Below are 15,000 nucleotides of genomic sequence, written 5' to 3' on the forward strand. Positions count from 1 at the left end.
CCATAAAATGCATGTTATCCCTTTTGAGCCCGTTACCAACGATGACAGATTGACCCACCCTTTCATATACTTCAACTTGTGAAATCCCTACCCTTTCATATACCTGATGCTTGAAAAAGGTACCAGGTACCCCTTCGGGCGAAGCCTCAGCTCCCATTATAGGCCATTATAGCGGAGCTCTCGCGCGCTTCGCGCGCGCACAGCGGAGCACCATGGGTAAGAAAATTTGGTAAACTATCCAACCGAGAAAATTTGGTTATGACGTAGCGCCCGCCCACCCGTACACACACTTCATGTAAGCCGATGTCAAATGTCACAATAGATCTTGCACAACTTGACTAGCCTCTTAGTTATGTAAGCCATCCGTATAAGTACGTTTAGATTGACAGCTGTCAAAATCAGACATCCGCTGACAATTATCACATGACCATCTCGCGGGCTCAGATGAAAGACCAGTCGTTTTTCCCCTACATATAAGCTGATATAATATGTCACACTTACCAATTCAACATAAAAAACGAAACTACGCCGGGCAAGGCTGCCAGTTGGCTGACAGTCGTTTAAAGTTATATTGGCAAGCCAAATTAAGGTCAATTGACAGCTGTCAAAATAGGACATGTACAGACCACTATCAGAAAACTAATAACGTGGGCTCAGGTTCGTTCAGGTACACGATCTAGCATTTTCCACTACATGCCGGACGGATATGTCTTACTCACACTCGTAGTCTGTTAATTCGAATATTCGCCATTCTAATGAAGGTTAATTGACAGCTGTCAAACTAGAGTATACGCTGACCATCATCACCTGAGTGTATCGCGGGCTCATTTTTCTATCCATTGAGGTCACGTAGTGTTTAAAGTTTTGCGCTGATATTTTATTTGATCACGGGCTCAATTCGAAGCCCCGTAGCTTAGAAAATCTATCCATCCTGGAAAATTCGGCAGTCACGTGACCGTACACCGACTACCCAACCTTCCGTCCGTCCTCACCACAGGCATACCAATGTTTAATCTCACACTTTCTAGCTAGTTTGGGAGCCTGCAACCTGATATTCTACATCCATGTTTTGATTAATTGACAGCTGTCAAAATAGTGTTTCTGCTAACCAGTATCGCCTGACCGTATCGCGGGCTCAGGTATCGACCCACCGAGTTCGAGTGTTTTTTGAAGGTATCCGCTGACAAGTTGATACTTTTCAAATGATCGCAGGCTCAAGTTCAATTTTTTTAAAATGCATATGAAATAAGTCGTGTTCATGAGCAGCACTTTTAAAATGTTGATTTCGAACTGACCTCGGACGCGAAAATTCAACCGGCTATTACATTTACATGCAGGGAAGGTAATCGCGTTTGACTTTTCTCACTGTCACGCATTGATCACGCTCTACGTCCAATTCTTATGTTCTAATTGGTCAAAATTTGACAGGTGAGTTCATGCGGAAAATTTATGCAGCGTCTGGAAACTTGATTACTGATAGCTGGAGCTGACCATGGATTATCCATAAGCTGACAGAGTTTTGTGTCATCTTGTGATGTTTTAAACTGTCTTTTTCTACTTGGTGTACAAAATGAAATACAGCTGCTAAAAAGTGGTCTTCTAAAGAGCCGCAAATTCAAAGGAAAGGTTCCGAAGATTATTTTCTTATGATTTTGGCTGTAAACAGAAAGCTCTGAGCGATTTTCTTGCCTCGAGTTCATCTTGAAAAAGAGCAAACACCGGGAGCCGGCTTAAAACATAAATAAGCTTATGCTTACCTGACTCATGATTTTCAGGGACACTTTACTCTCAATACTTCTCTTCGTGAATGAAAATTATTGTCTCTGTACATGTTTCACCGAATTATATTTATTTTATTGATTGTTAGTAGTCCCTCTCGCAATTTTTATCGCTGCACCGGTTGTTTCCAGTCAAACATAAACATCGCATGCAGGAATACTAGACTACTCAAAACGCCGCGCGAAAATTCCGCGCGTAAATATCACTCGCTTTTAAAGATTACACATAACAAAACCATACACAGTTTAATAAATAAAGGGAAACCTAAACATAACAATTTCTCTATAATGTTGAAGCGGTGCCTGTCAAAAGTGAGAACCCGTCCGGCTGGCCGAAAGTGATTTAGGGAATTTTTTTTATCGTTTTCATTAAAAGCTCGTAATAGACCTTGTCACGGTTTTCGACGCCATCTTGACGAGTAGGCAAACGCGCGAAAAATTACAGTGTTTGTATGAGAATCTAATGTCGAATAATTTCCGTAGAACGGCTGTTCTGAAAAAAATATCTATTGTAAACTAAAGCTTCACTCCTAAGGATTCTCCTGAAAAAATTTGAGGGCGTTACATGCACTAGAAGACCTTGAACCACTTGTTTCAATTTTCTATACATTTGTCTGTAAGAAAGTCCCGGGAAAATTACAGACAAATATATGGAAAATCAAAGCAAGCCTCTGGAGAAATTTAAGCACAGGTACACCCCCCAAATTTTTTAGGACAATCCTTTGCTTTGTAGCTTTAGTTTACAATAGATATTTTTTTCAGAACAGCCGTTTTACGGAAATTATTCGACATTAGATTCTCATACAAACACTGTAATTTCTCACGCGTTTGCCTACTCGTCAAGATGGCGTCGAAAACCGTGACAAGGTCTATTATTCATGATTTTTACCCTGCATATCACATAGGACCAGATTTTTCTAACTGAAAAGTCCCGGCATTATCTGAGAATTCTCTTCATGAAAACGTTTTATATTTCAATGCTATAATTTGTTGTGCAAAGGAAGCGCGTGCTTTGATCGTCGTGGATATTGAATGAGTGCAAATTCTCTTGCAAAATTGTGAAAAACTGCAGAATTATAGGTTTAAATAGGGCAAATAAGAACAAATTCTGTCCGAGGTCTGTCTGTATGATAAAAAGGGCCTCAGAGTACTGTTTACCTGAGACGTGATGAGAAAAAGTATGTTTAAAAGGCTGGTTTACACGCCACCAGATTCGTCGCCAAGATTTACTTCTTTTTTTTTATAATAGTAATAATTTAATAACTTCTAGAGCGCTATTTACATTCACTGATCAACAACGCTTAACAACTTAAAAAACTACAGTAAAACTCAAATTTGTAAAACTAATTACATGTACATTTTTTTAATAATTTATTTATTAAACATCATTTAACATAACAAAATTTACAATGAACTTTACAATAACAGGGCGGCAGATAAAAAGGAGGCGAAACAGTAAAATAAATAAATGAACAAACAAGCAAAATAAAGCGAAATACGAAGGTTCAACAGATTAACGACAACAAGCAGAACAAATGGAAAAATGTTTGCTAAATTACTATAAATCCAACACTAATCAGAAATGCACAGCGTGGTCCACTTATTTCTGTATTTGTTAAGATTTCTTTTTGTTATTGCAATTTCTTTTTCGCACTGGATTTTAATTTCCAGGAAAACAATGAAAACTTCCAGCTCTGAGGTCTCAAACTTGTTTCTAGCTAAGTAAACGTAATATCCAGCAATTAAGAGATAATGGTTAAAAGTATGAAAGCTGTTAGATTCAGGTTTGTATCCATAAAGAACTTCCGTTGGATTGGGATTTATGTTTTCAGAACGTTTACGATTCCACCAATCTATGACTTTTTCCCAAAAACTTTTTACCTCAGGACACTCGTAAAACATATGGCTAATAGTTTCATAAGGAGCATCACATTGTTCGCATTTTGGCGAAGATTTAACATTCATTGGTCGGAAGAATATTGTGGATGAGTTTGAACTGAAAACTTCTTAGCTTATTTTCAATGGCGATTTTGAATGGAAGCTCATATACGGCACTAGGAGTGAATGTTTGTTCTCTTAAATAGGATTCAGTTAATGGAGGGCAGAAAGATTTCTCAGCAAACTTTAGTCGAGCATATTTTGCTGAAACATTTCCAACGGTTAGTTGTATCACCTTTGGTTCGTTGGTGTGTTCCTGATTGCCATGTAAGATAGCATTTTTCCAATCTTTAGAAATCGCGGCCAGAAGACCACCGTAATCAAGAAAGGTACCACGAATGTGAAAAGTGTCTTTAAGCTCTTGGAAAGATAGGAAGTTATCGTGAGAATTGAGGATATCTTTGATTCTTAAAATACCTTTACTAACCCATGCTCTATAAAAAACCGTCTTTCCGCCGATCTTAATAAAGCGGTTATTCCAAAGTATTTCCTCTTTAATTTCATTAACACTAAGGGGTACCTTGGAATGAAGGATCTGCCAGACCGTTAAAATGTTCCTATAAAAGAGGGGGAGACCTTCTAGATCTAAGAATTTCAAATCGTAATTACACTGAAACAAAAAAGAGCCTCCGAATTTTTCAAGATGAGAGTCAAGAAGCGCACACCAATGATGACCATCCGATGAACAATAGCAGTCTAATAGCGATTTACCCAGGCAGCTTTAAGATAGATTTTTCTACGTCCGCGAAATTGACATGTTAAGGCTACCTTTGGAGATTGGGCCTGTCAGTGTGTTTCTTTTGATTTTATCAGGCTTAAAGTTCCATATGAAAGGGAAAATGACCTTATTAACTTCTTTAGCAAAATCGGTCGGAGTATCAAGTACAGAGCAATTATAAACAAGTTTAGACAGTGCTAATGTTTTGACAATAGCAATTCGTCCCAGGATTGACAAGCGCCGACCTGACCAAAGATTTAACACCTTTTTCATTTTAACAAGCCGTTCATTAAAGTTGATTTTCTCGCCAAAGTGCGTTTCATGAGCGAAAACTACGCCGAGGGAGGAGACGTATTGCTTCGGCCAAGAGATTCCAAAAGGCTCGTCTTTACCTAATCTGTTTTTCCACAATCCCAGCCACAACCCTTCAGTTTTCGACTTATTTATTCTCAGACCGGAAAGCGTACTGAATCGATCAAGCAAAGCGGAAAGGGCTACTGCAGACGAGTCGTCGTGAATAAAAGTAGTGGTATCATCGGCATATAAGCTGACTTTAGATTCTTTGTTTCCGTTCTTTGATCGATTTGCTTGTTCTGATCTGAATAGCAAGAGTCTCTACGGCAAGAATAAAAAGCATCCCGAAAAGCGGGCACCCTTGCCTCACTCCCCTTTAATTTTTAGTAGTAAACTAAACTTGTCGAACTTGTCCAATTATCCATAGTCTCTCTAACGGAGCAATGTAGGAGAGACTGGTGAATGCCACATTATGATGCAACAGCTAATGCAAATACAATACACGAATAGGTCTATTTGTTTTCCAGGCCTAATCTACTGTGATCGAACATGATTGCTATTTTTGGGTGTACAAATAAGACTATTTAATAACTCGATGTAAAATTTGTTTCACTCTTGGACTGTCAAATTATTTTTCTCTAAAATCACTTAGCCTTTGCCTCAAAAGTCAAATGAATGTGCCCTGATCTGTGGATTACAAGTTTATTGTTTGATTTAAATTATGAATTTATTAACGGGAGCTTCGCTTTTAGACCTGGCTAAATCTATATATTATCTCGGATCCAACAGAGGCACTTAATGTACCTTGGTAGGCTTACCTCCAAGCGCCAGAAAGCAAATTCATCTTTACAGTAAACACACTGCACAACCCTTTCGCTACACTCCGATGTTAAGTGAGTATCCAAAAACCTCCTTTGCATCTCCTCATCGCAATCATCGCAAGTTACATCTTCATATTGACAATCATCGGAATGACTCTACAAAAAAATCGAAACGTTGAAAGTGTTTATTACAGTGAACAAAACAGCAAACGTAATAGATAATTCATAATGCGCAGTGACAATTTTAACTTGTCATTATGTGAAAACAAACAAACAACTGAACAAATAAATCAACAAAATATTCAGGATGAAGTAACGAATTTTGATTTTTGCAATAACCAGACACAGCTCTCTTCAATATTAACCTAATTAGGTAGTCAATTGTAGTCAATGTGAGCTGTTCGCACTGGTACAGGTGGCTTTGTAACATGGTGGTAAAACATTTACAATGTATCGGCCCATCGAAAGGTGCTAAGAAATAAACAATTTGAATGTGTAAAACGCTAACAAACAGATTCAATTTATTAAATGTACGTGTGTGCTTGTTGCTATGGTCGGGGCACGAACCACTCTTTTCCCCACTCATATCACTCTTTGCTACCTCCAAAAAATCACTTCTCACATCAAGCAATTCCCGAATTTGTAGCTACACCCAACTATTTTATTGCTTCCTTTTCTCGTTTGCTGCTTTACTTTCTTGACTAGATGAGCAGATACTGCTAAAAAACTATGTGCTTGGTAAGCTTGGTTGATCTCCCTAGATTGCCGCCTCGCTCACGCTACCATCCAGAGGAACTGCCTTCAGTCTTCCTTCTAGGCAACCGTAGTTTGGAAACCTCATGAACCCACCCTACACAGAGAGGAAACCTTAATTAACTGTCTTAAATTTTAAACCGGTTTTTGAAGAAATAGAAGAGAGACCAAAGTAAAGGAGAGTCGGCAGGGAGCCGTAAACACGGTTCACTACATTTATTTCTTACTTAGCCAATGCACGTACACCAACGGGGAAAACAGTACCAAGCAGTACCTAATTTCATAGTATTTCTATGGAGTTTCCAAAACAGTAATGGAAGCCAACCATTTCTAAATCAGTACCTAACCCTAACCACCACCCATAGACCTGTACAAAACATAATCGTAGCCGCTTTATTTTCTCACTTCTTATCCAGGTACTGAATTTTCTTAAATTTATAGCACATTCTGTGGAGTTTCCAAAACACTAAAGTAAAAGCTAACCATTACGGGGGCTAAATCACTATACATCAATGCAAAATTGATATAAATGCTGCGCGCTGTCTATGTCCTCACTTTTTTCCTACGAATTTGGCCTCCCTTCGTCATGTCCGACCTCCCCGTTTCGAGCCTACAATGTAGACTCTACATGCTAGGCAATACAGAAACACGTCACCAAAGGAGGATTATGCAGTCTTCCCATAATTCCATGCGACAATTTTTCGCGGTTTTCGCGTGCAGCATGGTCATTATCAAGTGGATGCATCATGAGCGTCGGAGATGATTTTTCGACCTTTCAAAAGAGCTTGTTTGACGGCTTGAAGTGAGTGTCTTTTGTTTCATTCCTTTTGATTGGCACTCTGAATTGATATACTGAGCGAATTTTCCAAGCTATTAAATGAAAAATTAAATGCCTTATTTTCACGACGAAGAGAGGTGAATTTTAATGATGAAGGTATTATCTTCACTCTCACGCTCGGGTACTTCAAGAAATGTGTCAGTTTCCGACTACAATAGTCAAGGTTCTGTGAATTAAACCAATAATTTTTGAAGAGAAGAAGGAATATAATTTCAAGGAATGACAATGTACCTCGTTGTACCTCAACTTAGACGTCGACAAATCGAAATTGAACATGACAGTTCAATTGGCTGACGACCGCGCGAAGCGAGTTGTCATTTTAACAAAAAACAAGATACTTCGGTGCTGACCCACCTGCGCGGCAAACTTAGAGTGAAAATATCCATAAAAATTAGGCTTAAAGAATTATCTCTTTATATAACCAGAATAATCATTAAATAAAATTCAGTAGCTGTGTATCGCACAGTGCCCAAAAATTCACCGAAATCTCTTGCAGAAGTGATGCGTGTATATATGTGAGTAGCATAGTCTGACGATCGTGTTTTGAGCCAATGTTTTAAGTCATGAATGAACAAACACAAAACAATAGACAGAGAAATTAATTCCTTGACAAATTTTTTTCAAAAAAAAATCCATTAGTTAATCCTTAAAAGCAATTTGCCGAACACTACTTAGGACTTGGATCCGTTTACGCAAGTAAAAATCAGCACACGGCAAAATTCAACACAATAAATCACACCATCTCCAATCGCGGTACATTTAATTTTTGTAATTTTTCGATAAACACCGATACCAAAATGAATTAATTGTCTATGAAACATTTATAAATACATAAATTTCCTTTTAAAAACGTAATTTCCTTGACCATAGAGTAAATCTGTACCTCAAAATTCTCCAAAACGTCGCTGCCTTGGTTGCATTTCAAAACAGCAGAAAACAGGCCAAGCGCTCCGCCGTGAAGAAAATAAGCTAGGTTGAATTAATCGAAGAACAATTTCATAATGAAAAGTTTTCTTGCCCACGAAAAGAAAATTGAGCTTTCTTTTGAGCTTTCTCAATAACCTGTACAATAAATAGAAATCTCACGCCGTTGAGTTTATCCAAAATTCGCCTGTTAGCCGCTAACATATACCACTGCATATACTAACGCCTCTCCACCAAAGAGCTGACGAAAATGAATTGGCCGAAGACCACATTCAGCCGTAAAAATTGCAGCGAAGGTAATGTAAGGTCTTTTTTGGTATTCAAATCGCAATTCTAATAACTCACGTCTGAATCTTCCCCGAAGACAGGAGCTTGATGGAGTTGTTTACTCGATGCATCCATCTTAAAAAGTGATGACGTCACAAACCAATTGGATAACATATTACGGCGCAATGCATCAGGGGAAGACTGCATAATCCTCCTTTCACATTACCTGAAAATGACGTAATTGTCCTGTCCAATCACAGCCTCTTTTACTCATTTTACATTTTACCCGAAGCGACAGTATATTCCTCTCCCAGGCCACATCAGGAAAAAACTGCAAAAGCAGGAATACAAAGGAACAACTTCTTCAATGTGTTTCATTTCGTATAGCATGCACTTCAATCGACTTTGTTTTCAAAAGTCTGAAAAGTCAGGGCCCGCGGAGCGGATTTTCAAGTCGGGGGGCTAATGTGAACGCGTTAGCGTGAGCCAACTAGGGGGGTCCGGGGGCATGCTCCCCGGGAAAATTTGAAACTGAAGTCTTCTGAAATGGCTAGAAATGGATCTAAAACTGCGAAAAGGGAAGTTAATTTTTCATTCTTATAAAACAACGAGTAACAAACTGGCCTTCACGTTTGACCAAATATTAAATGAATAGACTAACTTCTAAGCTAAACCCAACAGACGCAAACGGATGAGTGTCACCCGGACATTTTTAAGTCGGATTCTTTGAAGGTGCCATAGTTGCTTTTCGATTTTCATTGAGAGCTACAAACTCATTGGCAACATCTATAAGACAAGGTTTGTCTGTTCTCTGCTTGTGGGTGTTAAGTATTGTCAGATTGCTAAATCTTGTTTGTGTCATCGTCGAGCGTAGCCATGTTTTCAGTTTCCGAGCAGAAGAAAAGGATCTCTCGCCTGCTGCACTGGTTGCTGGATTTACAAGAAGAAGTTTACATAGGGTTATGATTTCAGTTTTCATACACTTTTCGGCTTCAGAAAGCTGCTTGATCTTGGCTAAAATGTCATCAAAACAGGTAAATTATCCGTCCTTCATCAACACCTTAAATATTTCCAGTTGAACATTCAATGTTTTAACATCAACAGCCAAAAAAGTGGGGGGGCTAAAGCCCCCCCAGCCCCACCCCCTGCGCGGTCCCTGAAAGTGCACTGCATGTGTTTCACTGCTCAGTTGGTTATTTTTGGTACAGCATATCATGCAAATTATAAAATATAATAGAATTCAAAGTTAACTGGCAAATATGAATCTTGGCAAAGGCAGTCAACTATTTCAGAGACGGATCCTGTTGTTGTCTGCGCGTCTTACAGAGACTCGAGGAGAAAAAAAAAAACAGAAGAACGGCGTGAACCGACAGTAGATGTGCATTTCAGCGGGAAACAGGTCGGGACGCGTCAGTTAAAATTTTATTCAACGGCAAACTCGCTTTCTAGTTCAAAACATTCACCCATACCGAAACAGAGTGATTTTACTTGACCCATGAAACAGAAAATAACAACTAGTGCAAAATAGCTACAAGTAAACAAAAGAAGACAATGGAATTAGTGCATAATAGTGCGTAGTACAATGTATTCTACTACCCTTTTTCACAGGTTAAGTAAAAATCACTCTAATAACAAGTTTTGTTCGACTGATGAGGCAAAACAGTTGACAAGTTAACTAATACCGATTTTATTTATCGACTGTTCTGTGGTATCAAGAGAGGATGACTCTTGGTGTGTTTCATATATCTTGCAGCAAATAATGTACTCACCCCTCCCTCCTCGGGAATAGGATTTCTATCCTGTGGACAGGCATGTTGACCTTCCCTGAAAAAGGAAGAATCTTGGGCTCAAAAAAGTAAACTTTATTACAGGAAATAAAATACAGACATAGAAATAAACCTTTTTTACTTTTTTGCATCCTTAGCCTGCGTGCAGAGACGTCTCCTATTTCTTTTCTACTTCCTTTGCGCAGATGTATTCTTCGCAAATAATTCATTACATGGCGGTGCCGTGCGTGACTGATTATTTGCCGATGGCGTGCAAGAAGACCTTCATCCCACAAAAAGTATTTTTTTGAAAAAGCTTCGACTGAATCGCCGTATGACGATGGGCCTTGAAAGACCTCAAACCATGAATTTCAATGTTCCTTTTTCGGATACCTCAGAAGTGATTTATGATACAGCGGAACAGTACTTGTCTGATTAAAGATTTGTTGATAGCATGTTTCGTCGCGGACAAAAAACTGTGACAGCTTGAAATTCTATCGAATCAGTCGAGTGTATGCATCAGAGAACGCAACGATTATAACTTCATGACCATCGGCCTATTAGTGAGTGAAGTTTAGCATGTCTATGTTAAATTAACAAAATCTTGGTACCTGAATGTCCCAACGAGGCAGTGTCTGCAGAAGCGATGACCACATACTGTCTGAACAGCATTTTTCATAACAAGAAGACATACAGAGCAAAATTGTTCGGAAGACGGCTCATCAACGAACATAAAATCGTGCCCTCCAAACTGGAGTTCATGTTCAGGCGCTGTATTTTCTTCTGGTTCCATCATTGAATCGAAAGCAAAATAACTTAGCGATTATGACGGAACTTAGGGCGGAAGTACAAAATGAAAGTGCTTAGAAAAGCATTTATGTGATAAGGTTCATCACTATATCATTGGTAAAAATACATGACGTGTTATGGCGCGCCGTTTGTTTCAAAATTATTTGTAAACGTATTGTTTGATGTGGTTGTGACATATCCAATAAAATGTTCCTGTGATAGCATCAATCAGCCATTGTTATTTTTCACCTTTATATCATTTTACGGTTCGTGATAAAACATTTTCTACCTTGATATCTTTTTACTGCCGTGATGCAACATTTTCTACCTTGATATCATTTTACTGCCGTGATGCAACATTTTCTACCTTGATATTTATTTTGCTGCCGTGATGCGACATTTTCTACCTTGATATCATTTTACTGCCGTGATGCGACATTTTCTACCTTGATATCATTTTACTGCCGTGATGCGACATTTTCTACCTTGATATCATTTTACTGCCGTGATGTGACATTCTCTACCTTGATATCATTTTACTGCCGTGATGCGACATTTTCTACCTTGATATCATTTTACTGCCGTGATGTGACATTCTCTACCTTGATATCATTTTACTGCCGTGATGCGACATTTTCTACCTTGATATCATTTTGCTGCCGTGATGCGACATTTTCTACCTTGATATCATTTTACTGCCGTGATGCGACATTTTCTACCTTGATATTTTTTTTCTGCCGTGATGCAACATTTTCTACCTTGATATCATTTTACTGCCGTGATGCGACATTTTCTACCTTGATATCATTTTGCTGCCGTGATGCGACATTTTCTACCTTGATATCATTTTACTGCCGTGATGCGACATTTTCTACCTTGATATTTTTTTTCTGCCGTGATGCAACATTCTCTACCTTGATATCATTTTACTGCCGTGATGCGACATTTTCTACCTTGATATCATTTTGCCGCCGTGATGCGACATTTTCTACCTTGATATCATTTTACTGCCGTGATGCAACATTTTCTACCTTGATATCTTTTTACTGCCCTAATGAAGCCTCGAATTTCGCAGCTGGCTAAGACCACGCGCGGTTAGCAGACTGCGCGCGCGCTTCGCGCGACAAGATTGTAAAGTCGCTACGCTCGGAATGATATCAAGGTAGAAAATGTTCCATCTCGGCAGTAAAATGATTTCAAAGTAGGAAATGTCACATCACGGCAGTGAAATGATATCAAGGTAGAAAATGTTGCATTAGGGCAGTAAAAAGATATCAAGGTAGAAAATGTTGCATCACGGCAGTAAAATGATGTCAAGGTAGAAAATGTCGCATCATGGCATATTTTAAAGGAAATTTATTTCTGAAAGAAATAAATGGTTTTATGCGTAATGTGACTGATTAATGTGTCATTTCTACAGTTACTGGGGAGGGGGCGTTCCTGCCATCCGGGACATTATATATTGTGTTTTTAAGACATGAAAGCAAAGCACAAGGCCTCTCTGCTCACTGCAATAAGAAAGTTGGAAAACATTTTTAGACGGTGGGCAGGTTTGGATGCAGGTTGCTGGTGATTTATCAGTCTCCTTTGATCTTCTTGGGTTTTATCTACCGAGCGTCACCTCTTCTTTGAGATAAGCACTAGATTATTGCCAGATGGCTTACCGCTTACTCTCGGTGCTGTGTTGAAGTGCACAGATCTGATATGATGTGCATGCACACGATCGTCTTGTTGATTGCAAGAATTGATACACGTTACGGTCGTTTATGCGCATATAAAATCGAATTCTTCGTTCAATCGGCCAGTTAAATGTTGGCAGTTACACTGGCGTGCTATTCCGTTCGTTGTTCATACTTCGTGGTACCTCGTGTTCCTACTTCAGCTAGTTGTATCGCTGGTGCCAACTAGCGCAAAATATCACTCGATCGATATTCAGTTTGAAATATTTGTTTTTACCAGCCCAGTAATGGATCCCTTTATTCATAATCTTAGCTGTGTTCTAATAATATAAAGGCAATTTATTTTATTGATATTCTGACGTTACAATTTTGCACGTTTGAGCCTTTTTTACCTTTGGACTCAGCTTACTGGTAACCTTTAATTATTATCAAAAAAAAAAAAAGAAAAAGATACATTATCCAACCCTACCGGCTAAAACTTTATGTTCCATTCCCTCAACGCATTTGCAAGGTCTTAGAAATTACATAGCAACTATTCTTAAAAGTTATCTCGGAGGTATGAGCATAATTTTATGAGGGTTATTGTGTGCTGGTCAATGTCGTGTTACGTGTTGTATCGTCATGTTCTGTTTTTTTCCTTTACTCACTGTCGGCGACATTCTGTTGCCAGTGTTTTTCATTGTGAGGATTTGTTCCTCCACGGGAATAGTTATTTCACGGGTGTTAACTGTTGGAGCCACCCTATTTTCTATGGTGCTAAATATTCAAGCCACCAAATCTTCAAGCCACCATATTAGTAGCTTTCTCACGGGTGTTAATTGTTTGAGCCGCCCAATTTTTTACAGTGCTAACTGTTCAAGCCACCATGTTGTTAGCTTTTTCACAGGTGTTAACGGTTTGAGCCACCCTATTTTCTATGGTGCTACTGTTCAAGCCACCATTATTTTTAGTTCCGTCATGGGTGTTAACTGTTTTAGCCACCCTATTTTCTACGGTGCTAACTGTTCAAGCCACCATGTTCTTAGCTTTTTCACGGGTGTTAACTGTTTTAGCCACCCTGTTTAGATTTTTAGTTCTGTCATGGGTGTTAACTGTTTTAGCCACCCTAAGCTTGTTCACGGGTGTTAACTGTTTTAGCCACCCTAAGCTTTTTCACGGGTGTTAACTGTTTTAGCCACCCTATTTAGATTTTTAGTTCTGTCATGGGTCAGAGTTCTCTCTTGAGAGAGTCAACACACGTAACTTTGCATTCTCTGTAGCTCATCAATTCAATTCAACATACATGTAGTGGTACATGTTCTGCTGATCAGTTATCCAGGAGTTGCATCTAATAGTGCGTGGCTACGCAAGACCAGCTGCTGCTTCCCTCAGTATATGGCATCTACAGCTAATTAGGCAGCACAGGCAACCTTGGCTTAATGCTGGATATTGATACACTGCAGTTGGGTATGAACTGTCTGGTTTCTGTTTCCTTGCTTGTCCTCTCTGGGCTGCATCACATAATTCCGGCGCAAGAGTATAGTATGCCATATGGTACTTGCGTTTACACAACGAAGACAGATGGACAGTGACATGGTCATATATAGAATTCTCACTGCATGAGTCAGGGCCATCCGGCCCATTTTATTACATAAAGTTATTCACGTAATTCAGGATGATTTCAAGATGATTGTGTGAGCACGGGCCATACAGCCATCTCGCAGATTTTTAATTTTACTAGTTATTTCAGTATTGTTATTAGTCTAGTTCAGGGTGACTGTGTGTGCAGGGGCCATACAGCCATCTCACAGATTTCATTTTAATCAGTTACTGTACATCAGGGAGCTACATATATTTTAGGCTTTGGATAAGAATAATATTATTGGGCGTCTGTGTGTGCAAGGGCCATACAGCCATCCCACATATTTCATTTTAATCAGTTATTTTATGTCAGTGAGCTATTGCAGACTTTGATGAGAATAATCAGACTTTGATAAGAATAATTCTGTGTGACTGTGTGTGCGGCTCTTGCTAGGAATCAGCACTATCTAGGTTTCCTTCAACAAGTCTATTTAAAGGCCTAATGATTTATTATTGTGCTTCGGAGCATTAGCTTGCATGGGCGGCTCTTGCTTCGGATGGTTCATCATATAGAGTATTTAAGAATGGTTAAGAAAAAGGTTTAGTATTAGTATTTTAATTTTAGTATTAGTATTTCTTCCATGTCTGATATTATTTTTATACTTATTGTTACTTGTACCATACCTTATATTTTGTCAACTCAGTCTATGTAATTAGTTAATTTATACTTACCTTCATTGTATTTTGCTTTCGATCCTGGCCTTACCGTTACTGTTAACTTTATTTTTACTCTGAGGGAGCCCAGTGTCTATAAGCCTCATGGTTTCTGTTTGGGCTTCCTCGCCACTTTCATTTGCTTTTGTGTAACTGTCTTG

General features: G+C 38.9%; 1 protein-coding gene across 2 annotated transcripts in view; it reads right to left on the bottom strand.

Moving 5' to 3' along the window:
• Positions 1-10,953, bottom strand: part of LOC140927557 (TNF receptor-associated factor 4-like) — a 29,333-nt gene extending 18,380 nt beyond the window's left edge. For both annotated transcript variants that reach the window (XM_073377230.1, XM_073377229.1), the window contains exons 1-4: positions 10,709-10,953; positions 10,101-10,155; positions 8,558-8,662; positions 5,547-5,705 (exon numbers count right to left, since the gene is read on the bottom strand). In XM_073377230.1, the coding sequence (XP_073233331.1) occupies positions 5,547-5,705; positions 8,558-8,662; positions 10,101-10,155; positions 10,709-10,893 (504 nt within the window). In that variant the 5' untranslated portion in view covers positions 10,894-10,953. The remainder of the gene's footprint in view (positions 1-5,546; positions 5,706-8,557; positions 8,663-10,100; positions 10,156-10,708) is intronic.
• Positions 10,954-15,000: the final 4,047 nt, after the last annotated feature.

The sequence above is a fragment of the Porites lutea genome, chromosome 2 (assembly GCF_958299795.1).
Source record: "Porites lutea chromosome 2, jaPorLute2.1, whole genome shotgun sequence".
NCBI lineage: Eukaryota > Metazoa > Cnidaria > Anthozoa > Scleractinia > Poritidae > Porites > Porites lutea.